This window comes from Oncorhynchus clarkii, chromosome 30 (genome assembly GCF_045791955.1).
Source record: "Oncorhynchus clarkii lewisi isolate Uvic-CL-2024 chromosome 30, UVic_Ocla_1.0, whole genome shotgun sequence".
Lineage (NCBI taxonomy): Eukaryota > Metazoa > Chordata > Actinopteri > Salmoniformes > Salmonidae > Oncorhynchus > Oncorhynchus clarkii.
The window spans coordinates 27,332,580-27,352,635 of NC_092176.1; the positions used below are offsets into that span (position 1 = coordinate 27,332,580).

Below are 20,056 nucleotides of genomic sequence, written 5' to 3' on the forward strand. Positions count from 1 at the left end.
TGAATGGTAATCAATTGTTGGTTCCTAAACAGTCCTCACAAGTATAGTAAAACAAACGTGTGTGTGCGAGTTAGAGCTGGGACGATAAATTGAAAATGATCGACAACGACCATACCGATTACTTATCACAGGCATTTTGCTGATATTGTGTATTATGATACAAGAGAAATGTGAAGTTTGAAATTAAATAAGTTTGCTCATATGGGTTGTTAACCCTTTACACTCATGGGAATTGGCCTATATTCATAGGGCTTAATTCAAATGTTTCTTACAGAATAAATTTGACAAGCACATGCGTAACGTTTGTAGCAATTGAAAAGGAACAGTTTAGAGAAAATGTAAAAAATTATTAGACCACAACAGTTCCCCTGAAAAGACTGAATCCAAACATTACAGTGTTGATTTTATTTTGACTGTACTTTGACGCATTTGTTGATAACGAAACCCGAAAACACCCTGGATACATTCAGTAACATGATACGACTATTCCTGGAAAATGTGGGGTAGGTGAAAAATAAGACAAACAAATTACAAGGTTTTAAGTGAGAGGACTAATTGGTTTCCCCAAGTGGCCACACACCTCTAAAGAATGCACAGTTCCTAAGCAATTTCAATGCACTTTTATGACTAAAGGACTATGAACTTTGCTGCACACCGCATCAAGTCATCTCTGACTTGAACTGTACACAAAATAACTGCACTATACTGCTAATCTCTCAACATTTAGATATATTCATACTGATAGTGTACATTTGTACATCCACTGTATATGTGTATAGCTGCTCATTCTCATAGCTCTATGCACACTCTACCTATTTCTATATAATGTATGTTTTTTAAACTCTGCTGTCTGTATTCTGTCTCTAAATGTTGTCGATCACAACCAACACCATATTACCTAGTCAAATTCTGAGTATGTGTAAATGTACTTGGCGTATAAGGGTGATTCTGACTCAAAGAGTCATCAACCTTAAGGTACTTTTTTTGAGCTATTCTAACTGTGCTGTTGAGGAACTAGAGCAAGCACACTTGTAGGTCATTTCATTTGGAGCACAACCCTGCATCACCAGCATAACAAATTACTGTTGTTGTTCAAAAATCCCCCCCAAAAATGTTTGGGGGAAAGCTTGTTCTATTGCCAACATGACTAGCTAAGTTATAAAATATGATCTTACAGTGTTCAGCTTTTACAGGGTAATTCAGATAAACAGATCATAAAAAGGAGTCTTGAGAGCATTCAGGTGTATGCGCCCGGCCAAATTTTCTTCACAATAAATAAACATAGGCTCCTTCTGTTCAGAACAACTCAGGGTATGATTCCATTTAATCTTGTAACTGTACATCAAACATAGTGATCATAAATGTTGAAGCTGTATATGACACAAGTTTTATGATTTCGAAATGTGAAGTGCACATTTGGACTCACAGGTGTTTGCCTAGCTTGTGTAACATCAAAGCCCTATTTATTATAATCCTCAACGTCTCATCTTTCAAAATACACTTCTTGTCGGGCGAGGTGTTCAAGTTCAGAACGTCTGTCAGTCCAAACCCATACAGTGCTGTGAAGAGCAGAGCCTGACTTCATGTATAGCATGTTACTGTATGGCTACTATGTTCCAATTTAGGTGTTTAGTGCCCAAATCTGGCAAATCACGATATGGATTTTTGCTATTAGGGTTGCAAAAGGGTAGGAAACTTTTGGGTACATTTATTTTTTCCGAAAATTTTGTATGGGAAATTAAGCCCGGGAATTTGTGGAATTTTGCTTAAATTCATCAAAAAAAGTTAGCTTATAACAGTGAACCTTTGAAGGATACACATAAGGCAATTATAGGTCTTGTGGCATATTTTGGTTAAAGTATCCCCAATGCAATAGAATTGCAACCCTCTGCATACACAGTGCATTCTTCCATCACATGTACAGCTGATTCTCAAGATCTTGCACACTAATGAGATGTTATTGAGCTAAGGACTACATGCTTTCTGGTAAGTTTTGATTACAATACTGGGTGGGGTGAATATATTTTATATGACATACACCATTTTTTGTTAACTAGTAAATAGTAGCCTACAGCAAAGTGTGTTTAAATAATTTCTAACTTGTTAACAATTTCCGCTAGTTAGTTTTTTGCTGCCGTGTGGGTTTTAGCTTGCTTGAGCCTGCTAACTGAGGACTGTTAATTCACCTGTTTCCATGCAGGTTTCATTTAAAAACATTTAGCTTACAAAGGAGTTGTTTAATCTAACTGCTTAACTATTTATCTGTACATGGAATTGTATTTTTTTTATTTTTACTAATTGTTTTCTAATCTTTACAGGAAAATGCCACGGGCACTATCTGATGTGTGGAGACATTTCACTGCAGCTAATGTAAAAGGAAAAGCTATGTACATTTGCAAATAATGTGCCAAATCATGTGAAGAATGCAACAAAGATGCAGAATCATCTGGCCAAGTGCATAAAGTTCCCTCAGCGCTCACAGCAAGCAACCTCTGACAAAAGTCCCTCTACTTCTATTTGAGGTGAAAATGATGAATCAGACACCTTATCGACAGCAATAGCTCATGGTCCTCCTGGAATCAGAAGTTGTTTTGGCTCAATGGAGGAACGTAGTCAGAGAAATGCTGATGAATGTCTTACTCAAGCTGTGTATGCAACTCGTTCAACTCTGATTCTCACAGGCAATGTGTATTGGAAGAGATTTCTGAATGTTCTTCGCCCAGCATACACGCCTCCAACCAGACATGCTTTATCTACTCATTTCATGGATGCAGAGTTCAACAGAGTTCAAGTGAAGGTCAAGCAAATCATAGAGAAAGCAGACTGTATTGCAATCATCTCTGATGGGTGGTAGAATGTTCGTGGGCAAGGAATAATTAACTACATCATCTCCACCCCTCAACCAGTATTCTACAAGAGCAGACACAAGGGACAACATACACACCGGTCTCTACATTGCAGATGAGCTGAAGGCAGTCATCATTGACCTTGGACCACAGAAGGTATTTTCACTGGTGACAGACAATGCTGTGAACATGAAGGCCACTTGGTCTAAAGTGGAGGAGTCCTACCCTCACATCACACCCATTGGCTGTACTGCTCATGTATTGAATCTGCTCCTCAAGGACATCATGGCACTGACAACAATGGATACACTCTACAAGAGAGCCAAGGAAATGGTTTGTAATGTGAAGGGTCATAAAGTTAGAGCAGCAATCTACCTCACCAAGCAAAGTGAGAAGAATAATAGCACCACACTGAAGCTGCCCAGCAACACCCGTTGGGGTGGTGTTGTCATCATGTTTGACAGTCTCCTGGAGGTGAAGTCTCTCCAAGAAATAGCCATATCACAGTCTGCCGATATGGACAGCCCCATCAAGAGGTTCATCCTGGATGATTTATTTTGGGAGAGAGTGGTAAGCAGCCTGAAACTCCTGAAACCTATAGCAGTAGCCATTGCACGGATTGAAGGAGACAATGCCATCTTGATTGATGTTCAGACTCAGCTTGCAGATGTAAGAGAATAAATCTGTACTGCCCTGCCCACTTCACTGTTGCTCCAAGCCGAGGAAACTGCAGTTCTGAAATACATCAAAAAGCGTGAAGACTTCTGCCTGAAGCCCAAACACGCCACAGCGTACATGTTGGACCCCAAGTATGCTGGCAAGAGAATCCTGTCTGGTGCAGAGATCAACAAGGCCTATGGTGTCATTACTACCATGTCTCGCCACCTTGGCCTGGATGAGGGCAAGCTTCTTGGCAGTCTGGTGAAGTACACTTCTAAGCAAGGGCTTTGGGATGGCGATGCAATATGGCAGTCGTGCCAACACGTCTCATCAGTCACCTGGTGGAAGGAACTTTGTGGATATGAGGCTGTTTCCCCTGTTGCCTCCATCATCCTCCAAATCCCACCAACATCAGCCGCCTCGGCGTGCAACTGGTCCTTGTTTGGGAACACACACACCGAAGCATGCAACAGGATGACAAATACAAGGGTTGAAAATTGGTGGCTGTCCGGGCCAATTTGAGGCTTTTTGAGCCTGACAACGAGCCATCCTCAACAAGGTTAGAAAGTGACAGTGAAGATGAGGCCTCAGAGTCTGATGTTCAAGAGGTGGACATTGAGGAGGTCCAGGGAGAAGACATGGAACCCTGAGAGGAAGACAACCAAAGCTTTAGTTTCTAGACTATCATTTTACAGATGTATGTTGAAGACGTTTTTGGTAGATGTGATGGATCATTGGGGATCATTCAATATTCCCTTTATTTTGTTGTTCAGTGAAATCATCCCATGTGAAGAGTCAACTCATTTAATTAAAGTTCAATTCGTAACTCAAGTTTTTATTTCTATTGGAAGGATTTAATTATTTGCAATTATGTCTACTTACGATAAACCTTTTACCTTATGTTTCTGTCTCCATATGATGTGGTAAATATTTCCAACGCAAAAAACATCTCCATTTAAATGGTATTAATATTAATACCCATATATTCCCGTTAATTCCCACCTCTGAATATTCCCCAAAATGTGCAACCCTATGGGCCGGAGCCATTAGGGCCAGTGGAAGTACCATCTTGTCACCGCTAACAGAATACATCTGGCACTCATTATACTACAATCTACCCTGCTGAAATGCCAACAGTAATCTGATATTTTTAAATGTTTTATTTTATTTAACAAGGCAAGTCAGTTAAGAACTAATTCTTATTTATAATGACAGCCTACCCCGGCCAAACCCAGACGACGCTGGGCCCAGGGACGTCTTCCTGGGGGCTTGGAAATTGCCCGGGACCTCTCCGTCTGCCCCACCAAGTACCAGGACCTCTGGGAGGGGTTCAGTAAGGCCCGGGCCACTTCGCTTCCGCTGCACCAATGGCCAGGAGGAGAGGTCCTGGGTCTCCACTAGGGACTTCCTGGACCCAGGCCTCATCTCATCTCCAGCGCCCCGCTCAACCGGGTACGTGCCCAGGCAGGACGCATGGTGCATCCCGGGGGGGGGGGGGGGGGGGGGGGTACTGTCACACCCTGATTTGTTTTACCAGTCCATGTCTCCACACCCTCAAGGTGTCACCCATCTTCCCCATTATCCCCTGTATATTTGTACCTGTGTTTTCTGTCTGTCTTTTGCCAGTTCACCTTGTTTGTTCAAGCATACCAGCGTTTTGTCTCAGCTCCTGTTTTTCCCCTAGTCTCTCTTTTTCTCGTCCTTCTGGTTTTTAACTTTTACTTGTCCTGACCCTGTACCCGCCCGACCACTGCCTGTCTCTGACCCTGAGCCTGCCTGCCATTCTGTACCTTTGTTCCACCTCTGGATTACCGACCTCTGCCTGTCTCTGACCCTGAGCCTGACTGCTGTCCTGTACCTTGGCCTCAGCTCTGGATTATCGACCCCTGCCTGCCATGACCTGTCGTTTGCCTGCCTCTGTGGTTACAATAAACATTGTTACTTCACATAGTCTGCACTTGGGTCTTACCTTGATTCCTCTGATAGGTTCAGATTGTTTCCACAGCCAAGGTGACATTACAGACAAGCAGTCATCACAGAGACTACACAATGGAATATCATGAAATATGTTCTCTATCTTATTTAGATTTCCAGTTAGGTACATCGTCTACAATAGGTCTAGGCCAATTTGTTTCTCGTCAATCATACCACGGTCAAACAATGCCAAATCGGACTATTTCTGAAGGCTCTCTCTCTCAACTCCTTAAATTAACATTCTGTATCAAGCCTCTTTCCTCTGACAACATTTTATTGTACTGGAACACGAGTCACACTTCCCCAGGGCTAACTAAAACCACCCCCTGCTCTACTGGTTTGCTCCAACTCCAGGAACTAGCCTAGATGCCTCTGCTTAGCACCAGCCATATGTACTGGCAGCTGATGTCCTCCACGGGCCCACCACAGTACTTTAAATAAATACAGAAAGTATTCAGACCACTTACCTTTTCCACATTTTGTTAAGTTACAGCTTGATTCTAAAATAATTAAATAAATAACAATGTCATCAATCTACACAAAATACCCCACAATGACAAAAGAGGTGAAAACAGGTTTAGAATTTTTAGCAAATATACATTTATTTTTAAAACACCTTATTTCCATAAGTATTCAGACCCTTTGCTATGAGACTCAAAATTGAACTCAGGTGCATCCTGTTTCCATTGATCATCCTTGAGATATTTATACAAATTGATTGGAGTACACGGGTAGTCAATTAAATTGATTGGACATGATTTGGAAAGGCAAACACCTGTCTATATAAAGTCCCATAGTTGACTTTGCATGTCAGAGCCAAAAACCAAGCCATAAGGTCAAAGGAATTGTCCGTAGAGCTAGCTACAAGACAGGATTGTCTCGAGGCACAGATCTAGGCATTTCTGCAGCATCGAAGGTACTCAAGAACACAAGTAGTTTGGAACCACCAAGACTCTTCCTAGAGCTGGCCGCCCGGCCAAATGGAGCAATCGGGGGAGAAGGGCCTTGGTCAGGGAGGTGACCAAGAACTTGATGGTCACATGGACAGAGCTCCAGAGTTCCACTGTGGAGCTGTGAGAATCTTCCAGAAGGACAACAATCTCTGCAGCACTCCACCAACCAGGCCTTTGGTAGAGTGGCCAGACAGAAGCCACTCCTCAGTAAAAGGCACATGGCAGTCCGCTTGGAGTATCGACATAACCTGAAAGGCTGCTGAGCAAGGAAGAAGTCATTGCTCGAAAACCACGATCGTACTTTTTGGAGAAATGTCCTCTGGTCTGATGAAACAAAAATAGAACTGTTTGGCCATATTGACCATCGTTATATTTGGAGGAAAAAGGGGGATGCTTGCAAGCCGAAGAACACCATCCCAACCGTGAAGCACAGGGGTGGCAGCTTTACTGAAGGATGGACTGGTGCACTTCACAAAATAGATGGCATCATGAGTTAGGAAAATTATGTGGATATATTGAAGCAACATCTCAAGACATCAGTCAGGAAGTTAAAACTTCTTGGTGACAGGGGGGCAGTATTGAGTAGCTTGGATGAATAAGGTGCCCAAAGTACACTGCCTGCTACTCTGTCCCATATGCTAATATATGCATAGTATTAGTAGTATTGGATAGAAAACACTCTGAAGTTTCTAAAACCGTTTAAATGATGTCTGTGAGTATAACAGAACTCATATGGCAGGCGAAACCCGAGAAGAATCCAACCAGGAAGTGGGAAATCTGAGGTTTGTAGGTTTTCAAAGCATGGCCTACCGAATACACAGTGTCTATGGGGTCATTTTTCACTTCCTAAGGCTTCCACTAGATGTCAACCGTCTTTAGAAACTTGTTTGAGGATTCTACTATAAAGGAGGGGCTCATGAGACCTGTATGAGTCAGTGGTCTGGCAGAGTGCCTTGGTCTCATGACGCGCGGTCACGAGAGAGTTAGCTCTCGTTCCATTGCTTTTGATCAGAAAGCTTCAGAAGCTTCTAAATCATTTTCATTTTCTGGAATTTTCCAAGCTGTTTAAAGGTACAGTCAACTTAGTGTATGTGAACTTCTGACCCACTGAAATTTGAATACAGTGAATTATAAGTGAAATAATCTGTCTGTAAACAATTGTTGGAAAAATTACTTGTGTCATGCACAAAGTAGATGTCCTAACCGACTTGCCAAAACTATAGTTTGTTAATAAGAAATTTGTGGAGTGGTTGAAAAACGAGTTTTAATGACTCCAACCTAAGTGTATGTAAACTTCCGACTTCAACTCTATATATCCCAACCAGAAGCCATGGGTCATTTTTCACTTCCTAGGGCTTCCACTAGATTTCAACAGTCTTTATAACCTTGTTTGAGGCTTCTACTGTGAAGGAGGAGAGAATGAGAGCTGTTTAAACCAGAAGTCTGTCAGAGTGCCATGAGCTGATCACACGCGTGGCCGTGAGAGGTAGCTGCGTTCCATTGCATTTCTAAAGACAAAGGAATTCTCCGGTTGGAACAATATTGAAGATGTATGATAAAAACATCCTAAAGATTGATTCTATACATCGTTTGACATGTTTCTACGAACTGTAATATAACTTTTTTGACATTTCGTCTGAACAAGTGATCGCACGATATGCATTTGGATTACTGGGCTAAACGCGCAAACAAAAAGGAGGTATTTGGACATAAATAATGGACTTTATCGAACAAAACAAACATTTATTGTGGAACTGGGATTCCTGGGAGTGCATTCCGATCAAGATCATCAAAGGTAAGTGAATATTAATAATGCTATTTCTGACTTTTCTGACACTTCTCCTTTGGAAAATGGCTGGATGTTTTTCTGTGACTAACGCTGACCTAACATAATCGCAAGGTGTGCTTTCGCCGTAAAGTATTTTTGAAATCTGACACAGCGGTTGCATTAAGGAGAAGTTTGTCTACATCCATAACACTTGTATCTTTTATCAATGTTTATTATGAGTATTTCTGTAATTTGATGTGGCTCTCTGCACTTTCACCGGATGTTTGTTTGAGACAATGCATTTCTGATCATAACATACCAATTTCAAATTAGGTTTTTGGACATAAAGATTAATTTTATTGAACAAAACACACATTTATTGTGTAACATGAAATCCTGTGAGTGCCATCTGATGAAGATCAACGGTTAGTGATTAATTTAATCGCTATTTCTGATTTTTGTGAGCCCTCTCCTTGGCTGGAAAATGGCTGTATGGTTTTCTGTGACTAGGTACTGACCTAACATAATCGTTTGGTAGGCTTTGCGGCGAAAGCACATTTGAAATTGAACACTGTGGCTGGATTTACAGGAAGTTCATCTTTAAAATGGTGTAAAATACTTGTATGTTTGAGGAATTTTAATTATGGGATTTCTGTTGTTTTGAATTTGGCACCATGCAATTTCACTGGCTGTTGGCGAGGTGGGATGCTACCAACCCACATATCCCAGAGAGGTTAAACAGGTCAACATTCACAAAGCCGCAGGGTCAGATCGATTACCAGGACGTGTACTCAAAGCATGCGCGGACCAACTGGCAAGAGTCTTCACTGACATTTTCAATCTCTCCATGACTGAGTCTTTAATACCTACATGTTTCAAGCAGACCACCATAGTCCCTGTGCCCAAGGATGTGAGGGTAACCTGCCTAAATAATTACCGCCCCGTAGCACTCACGTTGGTAGCCATAAAGTGCTTTGAAAGGCTGGTCATGGCTCACATCAACAGCATCCTCCCGGATACCCTAGACCCACTCCAAATCGCATACTGTCCCAACAGATCCTAAGATGACGCAATCTCAATCACACTCCATACTGCCCTTTCCCACCTAGACAAAAGGAACACCTTTGCGAGAATACTGTTTATTGCGAATCACCACAGTGCCCATGAAGCTCATCACTAAGCTAAGGACCCTGGAACTAAATACCTCCCTCTGCAACTGGATCCTGGACTTCCTGACGGGCCACCCCCAGGTGGTAAGGGTAGGCAACAACACGTCTGCCACGCTGATCCTCAACACTGGGGCCCCTCAAGGGTGTGTACTTAGTCCCCTCCTGTACTACCTGTTCACCCACGACCGCGTGGCAAAACACGACTCCAACACCATCAAGTTTGCTGACGACACAACAGGGGTAGGCCTGATCACCGACAACGATGAGACGGCTACAGGGAGGAGGTTAGAGAACTGGCAGTGTGGTGCCAGGACAACAACCACTCCCTCAATGTGAGCAAGACAAAGGAGCTGATCGTTGACTACAGGAAAAGGCGGGTCGAACAGGCCCGCATTAACATCAACGGCGCTGTAATGGAGCGGGTCGAGAGTTTCAAGTTTCAAGCTATCATGGTCCAAACACACCAAGACAGTCGTGAAGAGGGCACAACACCTTTTCCCCCTCATGATATTGAAAACATTTGGCATGGGTCCCCAGATCCTCAAAAAGTTCTACAGCTGCACAATCGAGAGCATCCTGACCGGTTGCATCACCAACTGGTATGGCAACTGCACAGCATCTGATCGTAAGGCACTACAGATGGTAGCGCGTACGGCCCAGTACATCACTGGGACCAAGCTTCCTGGAATCCTGGACCTATATAATAGGTGGTGTCAGAGAAAAGTCCATAAAATTGTCAGAGACTCCAGTCACCCAAGTCATAGACTGATTTCTCTGCTACCGCACAGGAAGTGGTACCACCGGAACCCCCCCCCCCCCCATCCATTTGTTTTGTACACTGCTGCTACTCGCTGTTTATTATCTGTGTATAGTCACGTCACCCTACTTACAAGTACAAATCACCTCTAACCTGTACACTCGCACACTGACTCTGTACCGATACCTCCTGTATATAGCCTCGTTATTGTGTTACTTTTTTCTTTCTTTTTTAAAAACTTTAGTTTATTTGGTAAATATTTTCTTAACTCTTCTTGAACTGCACTGCTTGTTAAGGGCTTGTAAGTAAGCATTTCATGGTAAGGTCTACACTTGTTGTATTCGGCGCATGTGACAAATACAGTTTGATTTGAGTGCCAAGCGTCCCGTCTGTAGAAAACCTGGCTCTATCCCTAAGGTGAAGCATGGTGGTGGCACCATCATGCTGTGGGGATTTTTTTCCAGCAGCAAGGACTGGGAAACTAGTCAGGATTTAGGGAAAGATGAATGGAGCAAAGTACAGAAAGATACTTAATGAAAACCTTCCCAGAGCGCTAAGGACCTCAGACTGGGGTGAAGGTTCACCTTCCAACATGACAACGACCATAAGCACACAGCCAAGACAATGCAGGAGTGGCTTTGGGATTGTATTGCTGTATAAGGATGCTCCCCATCAAACCTAAGAGCTCGAGAGGATCTGCAGAGAAGAATGGGAGAAACTCCCCAAAAACAGGTGTGCCAAGCTTGTAGCGTCATACCCAAGAAGACTCGAGGCTATAATCATTGCCAAAGGTGCTTCAACAAGGAACTGAGTAAAGGGTCTGAACACTTATGTCTAAAAATATGTTTTCGCTTTGTCATTATGAGGTATTGTGTGTAGATTGATTAGGGAAAACAACTATAAGATCCATATTAGAATAAGGCTGTAATGTAACAAAACGTGGAAAATGTCAAGGGGTCTGAATACTTTCCGAATGTACTGTATCTATTACACTGACAGGACACAATGTTCCAGCAGCAATCTGGAACAAACTGACAATACAGCATTCAAATTTGAAATTGGAGATTGCAAAATCTCACGAGTGAGAGAGTTGAGCGGGACGGAGAGTTGAGACACCAAAAGGGGTATGTGACTTTTTACACTAGACTGCAGTAGGAATCATATTGTCATGGCGTAAATCAGAACTAGGATAAAGCCTAAAGAGAAAATCTCGGAATGGTGAGAAGCACAAATGTAGGAAAGCCAGTGACGGAGAGGCAGGCAGGAGAAGTAGCCTGTGGGCGGTCCAAAATTGTACATTTTATTGACCTAAGTTGGAGCTGTGAAATGTCAATAAAGTTAGAGGCTAGTAGTGCACAGTTTGTGGCTGGCCGAACCTAACAGGCTTAGCAAGTTAAACACAGCTGGCGAGCAGAGCCTATACTATGAATGTAATTTGAGGAGTTAGCTAGGTAACTTGGTCAACTGAGTTCAACAAAATTTTACGGCAACAAATCATTCAGAACTAACTTGCAGTGACTGATGACAAAGGGGCTGTCTTATCGTAGTGACATCAGGCCTGGATAGAAGCAGTCTACCGTCTTCAGAATAGGATAATTGGTTTGACTCGAAATAATATAAAAATAAATAACACTGTTTGCTCCATCCATCATAAAGTTGTGATTGGGTATAGCCTATGCCCAGGCTATAAACTTTCATTCTTCTTTTTTTTGAATGCCATAACTTTAGGACAACACCTTCGTAGGCTAGAATACATTACATGTGCAAAAGTATGTGGACACTGCTCGTCGAACATCTCATTCCAAAATCGTGGGCATTAAAATGAAATTGTTCCCCCCTTTGCTGCTATAACAGCCTCCACTCTTCTAGGAAGGCTTTCCACTAAATGTTGGAACATTGCTGCAGGGCCTTGCTTCCAACCTCACTAAGAGCATTAGTGAGGTTGGGCACTGATGTTGGCAGATACGTCCTGGCTCGCAGTTGACGTTCCAATTCATCCCAAAGGTGTTCGATGGGGTTGAGGTCAGGGTTCTGTGCAGGCCAGTCAAGTCCTTCCACACCAATCTCAACAAACCATTTCTGTATGGACCTCACTTTGTGCACAGGGGCATTGTCATACTGAAACAGGAAAGGGCCTTCCCCAAACTGTTGCCACAAAGTTGGAAGCACAGAATTGTCTAGAATGTCATTGTATGCTGTAGCGTTAAGATTGTCCTTCACTGGAACTAAGGGGCCTAGCCCGAACCATGAAAAAACAGCCCCAGACCATTATTCCTCCTCCACTAAACTTTACAGTTGCCACTACTTTGGGGCAGGTAGCGTTCTCCTAGCATCCGCCAAACCCAGATTCGTCCGTTAGACAACCAGAGGGTGAAACGTGATTCATCACTCCAGATAATATGTTTCCACTGCTCCAGAGTCCAATGGAAGCGAGCTATACACCATTCCTGTTATGGAGAGTGAATGAGGACCCAAAAGCGAACTAACTTAAACAGAGCTTCTTTAATGACCAAACATAGGTAGGCTCAGATAGACCGGCAGATTCCGACAGGACAGGACAAGGTTACAGCAAACATGACGATAGTCTGGCTCAGGCATGAAACACAAACAAGAATCCGACAAGGACAGGAACAGAAACAGAGAGAGATATAGGGACCTAATCAGAGGGGAAAAAGGGAACAGGTGGGAAACGGGGTGAATGGGTAGTTAGAGGAGACAAGGAACAGCTGGGAGAAAGCGGGGGAGAAAAGGTAACCTAACAACGACCAGCAGAGGGAGACAGGGTGAAGGGAAAGGACAGAGACAAGACACAACATGACAGTACCCCCCCACTCACCGAGCGCCTCCTGGCGCACTCGAGGAGGAAACCTGGCGGCAACGGAGGAAATCCTCGATCAGCGCACGGTCCAGCACGTCCCGAGAGGGAACCCAACTCCTCTCCTCAGGACCGTACCCCTCCCAATCGACAAGGTACTGGTGACCACGGCCCCGAGGACGCATGTCCAAAATCCTGCGGACCCTGTAGATGGGTGCGCCCTCGACAAGGATGGGGGGGGGGGGGGGAAGACGAGCGGGGGCGCGAAGAACGGGCTTAATACAGGAGACATGGAAGACCGGGTGGACGCGACGAAGGTATCGCGGAAGAAGAAGTCGAACTGCGACAGGATTGATGACCCGAGAAATACGGAACGGACCAATGAACCGCGGGGTCAACTTGCGAGAAGCCGTCTTAAGTGGAAGGTTCTGAGTGGAGAGCCAAACTCTCTGACCGCGACAATATCTAGGACTCTTAGTTCTACGCTTATTAGCAGCCCTCACAGTCTGCGCCCTATAACGGCAAAGTGCAGACCTGACCCTCTTCCAGGTGCGCTCGCAACGTTGGACAAAAGCCTGAGCGGAGGGGACGCTGGACTCGGCGAACTGAGATGAGAACAGCGGAGGCTGGTACCCGAGGCTACTCTGAAAAGGAGATAGCCCGGTCGCAGACGAAGGAAGCGAGTTGTGGGCGTATTCTGCCCAGGGGAGCTGTTCTGACCAAGACGCAGGGTTGCGAAAAGAAAGACTGCGTAAGATGCGACCAATAGTCTGATTGGCCCGTTCTGCTTGACCGTTAGACTGGGGGTGAAAGCCGGAAGAGAGACTGACGGAAGCCCCAATCAAACGGCAAAACTCCCTCCAAAATTGAGACGTGAATTGCGGACCTCTGTCCGAAACGACGTCTGACGGAAGGCCATGAATTCTGAAAACATTCTCGATGATGATTTGTGCCGTCTCTTTAGCAGAAGGAAGCTTAGCAAGGGGAATGAAATGAGCCGCCTTAGAGAACCTATCGACAACCGTAAGAATAACAGTCTTCCCCGCTGACGAAGGCAGTCCGGTGACAAAATCTAAGGCGATGTGAGACCACGGTCGAGAGGGAATAGGAAGCGGCCTGAGACGGCCGGCAGGAGGAGAGTTACCGGACTTAGTCTGCGCGCAGACCGAACAAGCAGCCACGAAACGACGCGTGTCATGCTCCCGGGTGGGCCACCAAAAACGCTGGCGAATGGAAGCAAGCGTACCCCGAACGCCAGGGTGGCCGGCTAACTTGGCAGAGTGAGCCCACTGAAGAACGGCCAGACGAGTAGGAACGGGAACGAAAAGAAGGTTCCTAGGACAAGCGCGCGGCGACGGAGTGTGAGTGAGCGCTTGTTTTACCTGCCTCTCAATTCCCCAGACAGTCAACCCGACAACACGCCCCTCAGGGAGAATCCCCTCGGGGTCAGTGGAGGCTACTGAAGAACTGAAGAGACGAGACAAAGCATCAGGCTTGGTGTTCTTAGAGCCCGGACGATAAGAAATCACGAACTCGAAACGAGCGAAAAACAGCGCCCAACGCGCCTGACGCGCATTAAGTCGTTTGGCAGAACGGATGTACTCAAGGTTCCTATGGTCAGTCCAAACGACAAAAGGAACGGTCGCCCCCTCCAACCACTGTCGCCATTCGCCTAGGGCTAACCGGATGGCGAGCAGTTCGCGGTTACCCACATCATAGTTACGTTCCGACGGCGACAGGCGATGAGAAAAATACGCGCATGGGTGGACCTTGTCGTCAGAGAGGGAGCGCTGAGAAAGAATGGCTCCCACGCCCACCTCTGACGCGTCAACCTCGACAACGAACTGTCTAGAGACGTCAGGTGTAACAAGGATAGGAGCGGATGTAAAACGATTCTTGAGGAGATCAAAAGCTCCCTGGGCGGAAACGGACCACTTAAAGCACGTCTTGACAGAAGTAAGGGCTGTGAGAGGAGCGGCCACCTGACCGAAATTACGGATGAAACGACGATAGAAGTTCGCGAAGCCGAGAAAGCGCTGCAGCTCGACGCGTGACTTAGGGACGGGCCAATCAATGACAGCTTGGACTTTAGCGGGATCCATCTTAATGCCTTCAGCGGAAATAACAGAACCGAGAAATGTGACGGAGGAGGCATGAAAAGTGCACTTCTCAGCCTTCACAAAAAGACAATTCTCTAAAAGGCGCTGGAGGACACGTCGAACGTGCTGAACATGAATCTGGAGTGACGGTGAAAAAATCAGGATATCGTCAAGGTAAACGAAAACAAAGATGTTCAGCATGTCTCTCAGGACATCATTGACTAATGCCTGAAAGACAGCTGGAGCGTTAGCGAGGCCGAAAGGAAGAACCCGGTATTCAAAGTGCCCTAACGGAGTGTTAAACGCCGTCTTCCACTCGTCCCCCTCCCTGATGCGCACGAGATGGTAAGCGTTACGAAGGTCCAACTTAGTGAAAAACCTGGCTCCCTGCAGGATCTCGAAGGCTGAAGACATAAGAGGAAGCGGATAACGATTCTTAACTGTTATGTCATTCAGCCCTCGATAATCTATGCAGGGGCGCAGAGACCCGTCCTTCTTCTTGACAAAAAAAAAACCCGCTCCGGCGGGAGAGGAGGAGGGGACTATGGTACCGGCGTCAAGAGCTACAGACAAATAATCCTCGAGAGCCTTACGTTCGGGAGCCGACAGAGAGTATAGTCTACCCCGGGGGGGAGTGGTTCCCGGAAGGAGATCAATACTACAATCATACGACCGGTGTGGAGGAAGAGAGGTGGCCCTGGACCGACTGAACACCGTGCGCAGATCGTGATATTCCTCCGGCACCCCTGTCAAATCACCAGGCTCCTCCTGTGAAGAAGAGACAGAGGAAACAGGAGGGATAGTAGACATTAAACATTTCACATGACAAGAGACGTTCCAGGAGAGGATAGAATTACTAGACCAATTAATGGAAGGATTATGACAAACTAGCCAGGGATGGCCCAAAACAACAGGTGTAAAAGGTGAACGAAAAATCAAAAAAGAAATGGTTTCGCTATGATTACCAGAAACAGTGAGGGTTAAAGGTAGCGTCTCACGCTGAATCCTGGGGAGAGGACTACCATCCAGGGCGAACAAGGCCGTGGACTCCCTTAACTGTCTGAGAGGAATGTCATGTTCCCGAGCCCAGGTCTCGTCCATAAAACAGCCCTCCGCCCCAGAGTCTATTAAGGCACTGCAGGAAGCTGACGAACCGGTCCAGCGTAGATGGACCGACAAGGTAGTGCAGGATCTTGAAGGAGAGACAGGAGTAGTAGCGCTCACCAGTAGCCCTCCGCTTACTGATGAGCTCTGGCTTTTACTGGACATGAAGTGACAAAATGACCAGCAGAACCGCAATAGAGACAGAGGCGGTTGGTGATTCTCCGTTCCCTCTCCTTAGTCGAGATGCGGATACCTCCCAGCTGCATAGGCTCAGCTCCCGAGCCGGCAGAGGAAGATGGCAGTGATGCGGAGAGGGGGGCAACGGAGAGCGCGAGCTCCTTTCCACGAGCTCGGTGACGCAGATCAACCCGTCGCTCAATGCGAATAGCGAGTTCAATCAGGGAATCCACGCTGGAAGGGACCTCCCGGGAGAGAATCTCATCCTTTACCTCTGCGCGGAGACCCTCCAGAAAACGAGCGAGCAAAGCCGGCTCGTTCCAGCCACTGGAGGCAGCAAGAGTGCGAAACTCAATAGAGTAGTCTGTTATGGATCGATTACCTTGACATAGGGAAGACAGGGCCCTGGAAGCCTCCTCCCCAAAAACAGATCGATCAAAAACCCGTATCATCTCCTCCTTAAAGTCCTGATACTGGTTAGTACACTCAGCCCTTGCCTCCCAGATTGCCGTGCCCCACTCACGAGCCCGTCCAATAAGGAGAGATATGACGTAGGCGACACGAGCAGTGCTCCTGGAGTAAGTGTTGGGCTGGAGAGAAAACACAATATCACACTGGGTGAGGAACGAGCGGCATTCAGTGGGCTCCCCAGAGTAACACGGCGGGTTATTGATTCTGGGCTCCGGAGATTCGAAAGCCCTGGAAGTGGCCGGTGGATCGAGGCGGAGATGGTGAACCTGTTCTGTGAGGTTGGAGACTTGGGTGGCCAGGGTCTCAACGGCATGTCGAGCAGCAGACACTTCCTGCTCGTGTCTGCCTAGCATCGCTCCCTGGATCCCGACGGCTGAGTGGAGAGGATCCGAAGTCGCTGGGTCCATTCTTGGTCGGATTCTTCTGTTATGGGGAGTGAATGAGGACCCAAAAGCGAACTAACTTAAACAGAGCTTCTTTAATGACCAAACATAGGTAGGCTCAGATAGACCGGCAGATTCCGACAGGACAGGACAAGGTTACAGCAAACATGACGATAGTCTGGCTCAGGCATGAAACACAAACAAGAATCCGACAAGGACAGGAACAGAAACAGAGAGAGATATAGGGACCTAATCAGAGGGGAAAAAGGGAACAGGTGGGAAACGGGGTGAATGGGTAGTTAGAGGAGACAAGGAACAGCTGGGAGAAAGCGGGGGAGAAAAGGTAACCTAACAACGACCAGCAGAGGGAGACAGGGTGAAGGGAAAGGACAGAGACAAGACACAACATGACAATTCCAGCAGACGCTTGGCATTGCGCATGATGACCTTAGGCTTGTGTTCCGGCTGCTCGGCCATGGAAACCCATTTCATGAAGCTCCCAACTAACAGTTATTGTGCTGATGTTGCTTCCAGAGGCAGTTTGGAACTTGGTAGTGAGTGTTGCAAGCGAGGACAGATGATTTTACACGCAACTTGCTTCAGCACTCGACGGTCCCGTTCTGTGAGTTTGTTCGGCCTACCACTGTGGCTGAGCCGTTGTTGCTCCTAGACGTTTCCACTTCACAATAACAGCACTTACAGTTGGCAGCTCTAGCAGGGCAGAAATTTGACAAACTGACTTGTTGGAAAGGTGACATCCTATGACAGTGCCATGTTGAAAGTCACTGAGCTCTTCAGTAAGGCCATTCTACTGCCAATGTTTGTCTATGAAGATTGCATGGCTGTTTGCTCGATTTTATACACCTGTCAGCAACAGGTATTTGTATTTATTAAGGATCCCCATTAGCTGTTGCCAAAGCAGCAGCTACTCTTCCTGGGGTCCAGCGACATTAAGGTGGTGTGGCTGAAATAGCTTTTGTATATATAGTGCATGCCCTGCTCCTTCCCTGACTTTATTGTCAATGTCAGAATTTTGAAATCACAAACAGAAAAGTATTTAGAGCCTTTTTACCTATTTTTTTCACACCTATTCCTAACTTAACCTGCCAAGACAATGTGCTGTAGGATGTTGGTACCCAGCCAGGCGCTAATGTGTCTCTCTCTCCTCACTGAATGAATGACAAATGGGTGATAATTGTGCACCTTACTTCACAATTAAAAAATGTATTACGCCTAACTGAATGATAAGTAAGGTGAAGAAGTTGATTTAATTTAGAAAGACAAAAGTGTAATGATGAGTTTGTGTTATGCCTATTTACCAGCAGCAAATAATTTGACCTCGGGCCTTGCAGGTTCATACTATTCTCTTGTACGTTTTACTTTGTAAAAAGAAGCTGCTATGGGACTGTTTTAATTACTATAACTCTATTACTAATCAAATGTACTGTCAGGGAAACAAAAACATGCTACATGTTGAAGTAGGACTTTATAGAATTACGCAAAACATATCCTTGACTGCATCCAAGTTGATGAGCGGGAAACAAACGATGTAACTCAGCCCGGCCCCTCGAAATTACACCTAAACTACAGTACTAGTCAAAAGTTTGGACACATTGTAGAATAATAGTGAACACATCAAAACTATGAAATAACACATATGGAATCATGTACTAACCAAAAAAAGTGATAAACAAATCAAAATATATTTTATATTTGTCCTGATAGCTTCTGGTGTGTATGAACAATATCAACATGCGCGCAATGCCGCACGCAGACGAACGCGCGTCCCGGTCTCGTCAGCATGTTAACCTCTCAATTCTTTTCCGCATCCAATGTCATTCAGCCATCCCTGATTAACGTGCATAGGTAGCCTACATAAACCTTTTGAAGTAATGGTTTGACAATCAGATGAAAACAACATGATTGGTTGTGTTCACGCCACATTAAAAGGTAGGCTAGGACATTTAAACGTTAAAAGGACAAATCTTTACTATTTGGCCCATAGAGATCCTATTAAATTCATATGGATTTTGTATGTAATTTTATGATTAAGCGGCCACATAAGAGGTCCCCATATCTGTAAGAAATTAAATCTACTTTCACCCCTGCATAACATAGTCAAACACGAGTTACGTTTTTAACTAGCAATCCATAGACCAGACCAACATCTTTAACAGGCATTGTGCCGACGCTAGAAGATGCGCGCTTATTGCATATCTGATAACAAATCAGTAAAAGTCCAAATTTGGGCATAGCTCGCCAATCGCCAGTCTTCAAAATTAATTTACGTAGCTAGAGTTGATAGACATGGATGTGGTGCAATTTTGACGGAAAATAAAAGTAGCTAGCTACCACTGCTAAGAGTAAATTCAACTGAATAGTGAATGGCTCGAGGAGGCTGGCTTGATGTTCCACTGACCCTGCAATGCCAACATGATCAGAGACGTCACGTGGCGTACCTTCTAGTAACTTAGCTTCTTCAAAATAGCAAAAATACATGTTTCTAACCAGTAGCCACTTACTTGTTGAACCTTGTCATGGTGGAGCTCCGTGAAGTAGTATGCCAGAAGATGAGAGGCTATCATCGTCGTTATGAACGTCCTTCTCCTCTACCACTTAACTAGCTAACTATGTTAATTTAATTATTTCCTAATTGCGGGCTTGTTCGTTAAACATTCGGCAACTAGTCATAACATTGAACAGAATCTGCACTGGCCTTCGTAATAACACTGTTAGCTACTACGACTTTATAGAGATGTAAACTACAGAAGTCACATACTTCAAACAAGTCATTCGCGAATAACGAGTATTCTTACCGTTATTGCAGGCACGAGGAAGGTGTGGCTTATTTCGTGTCGCCGCCTAATGAAAAGAAAATGA

At 45.2% G+C, this 20,056-nt stretch overlaps 1 protein-coding gene across 2 annotated transcripts in view; it reads right to left on the bottom strand.

The window, feature by feature from the left end:
- LOC139389285 (hexokinase-2-like) overlaps positions 1 to 19,761 on the bottom strand; it is a 94,390-nt gene extending 74,629 nt beyond the window's left edge. For both annotated transcript variants that reach the window (XM_071135871.1, XM_071135872.1), the window contains exon 1: positions 19,699 to 19,761. In XM_071135871.1, coding sequence (XP_070991972.1) covers positions 19,699 to 19,761 — 63 coding nt within the window. The remainder of the gene's footprint in view (positions 1 to 19,698) is intronic.
- Between the last annotated feature and the right edge of the window lie 295 nt (positions 19,762 to 20,056).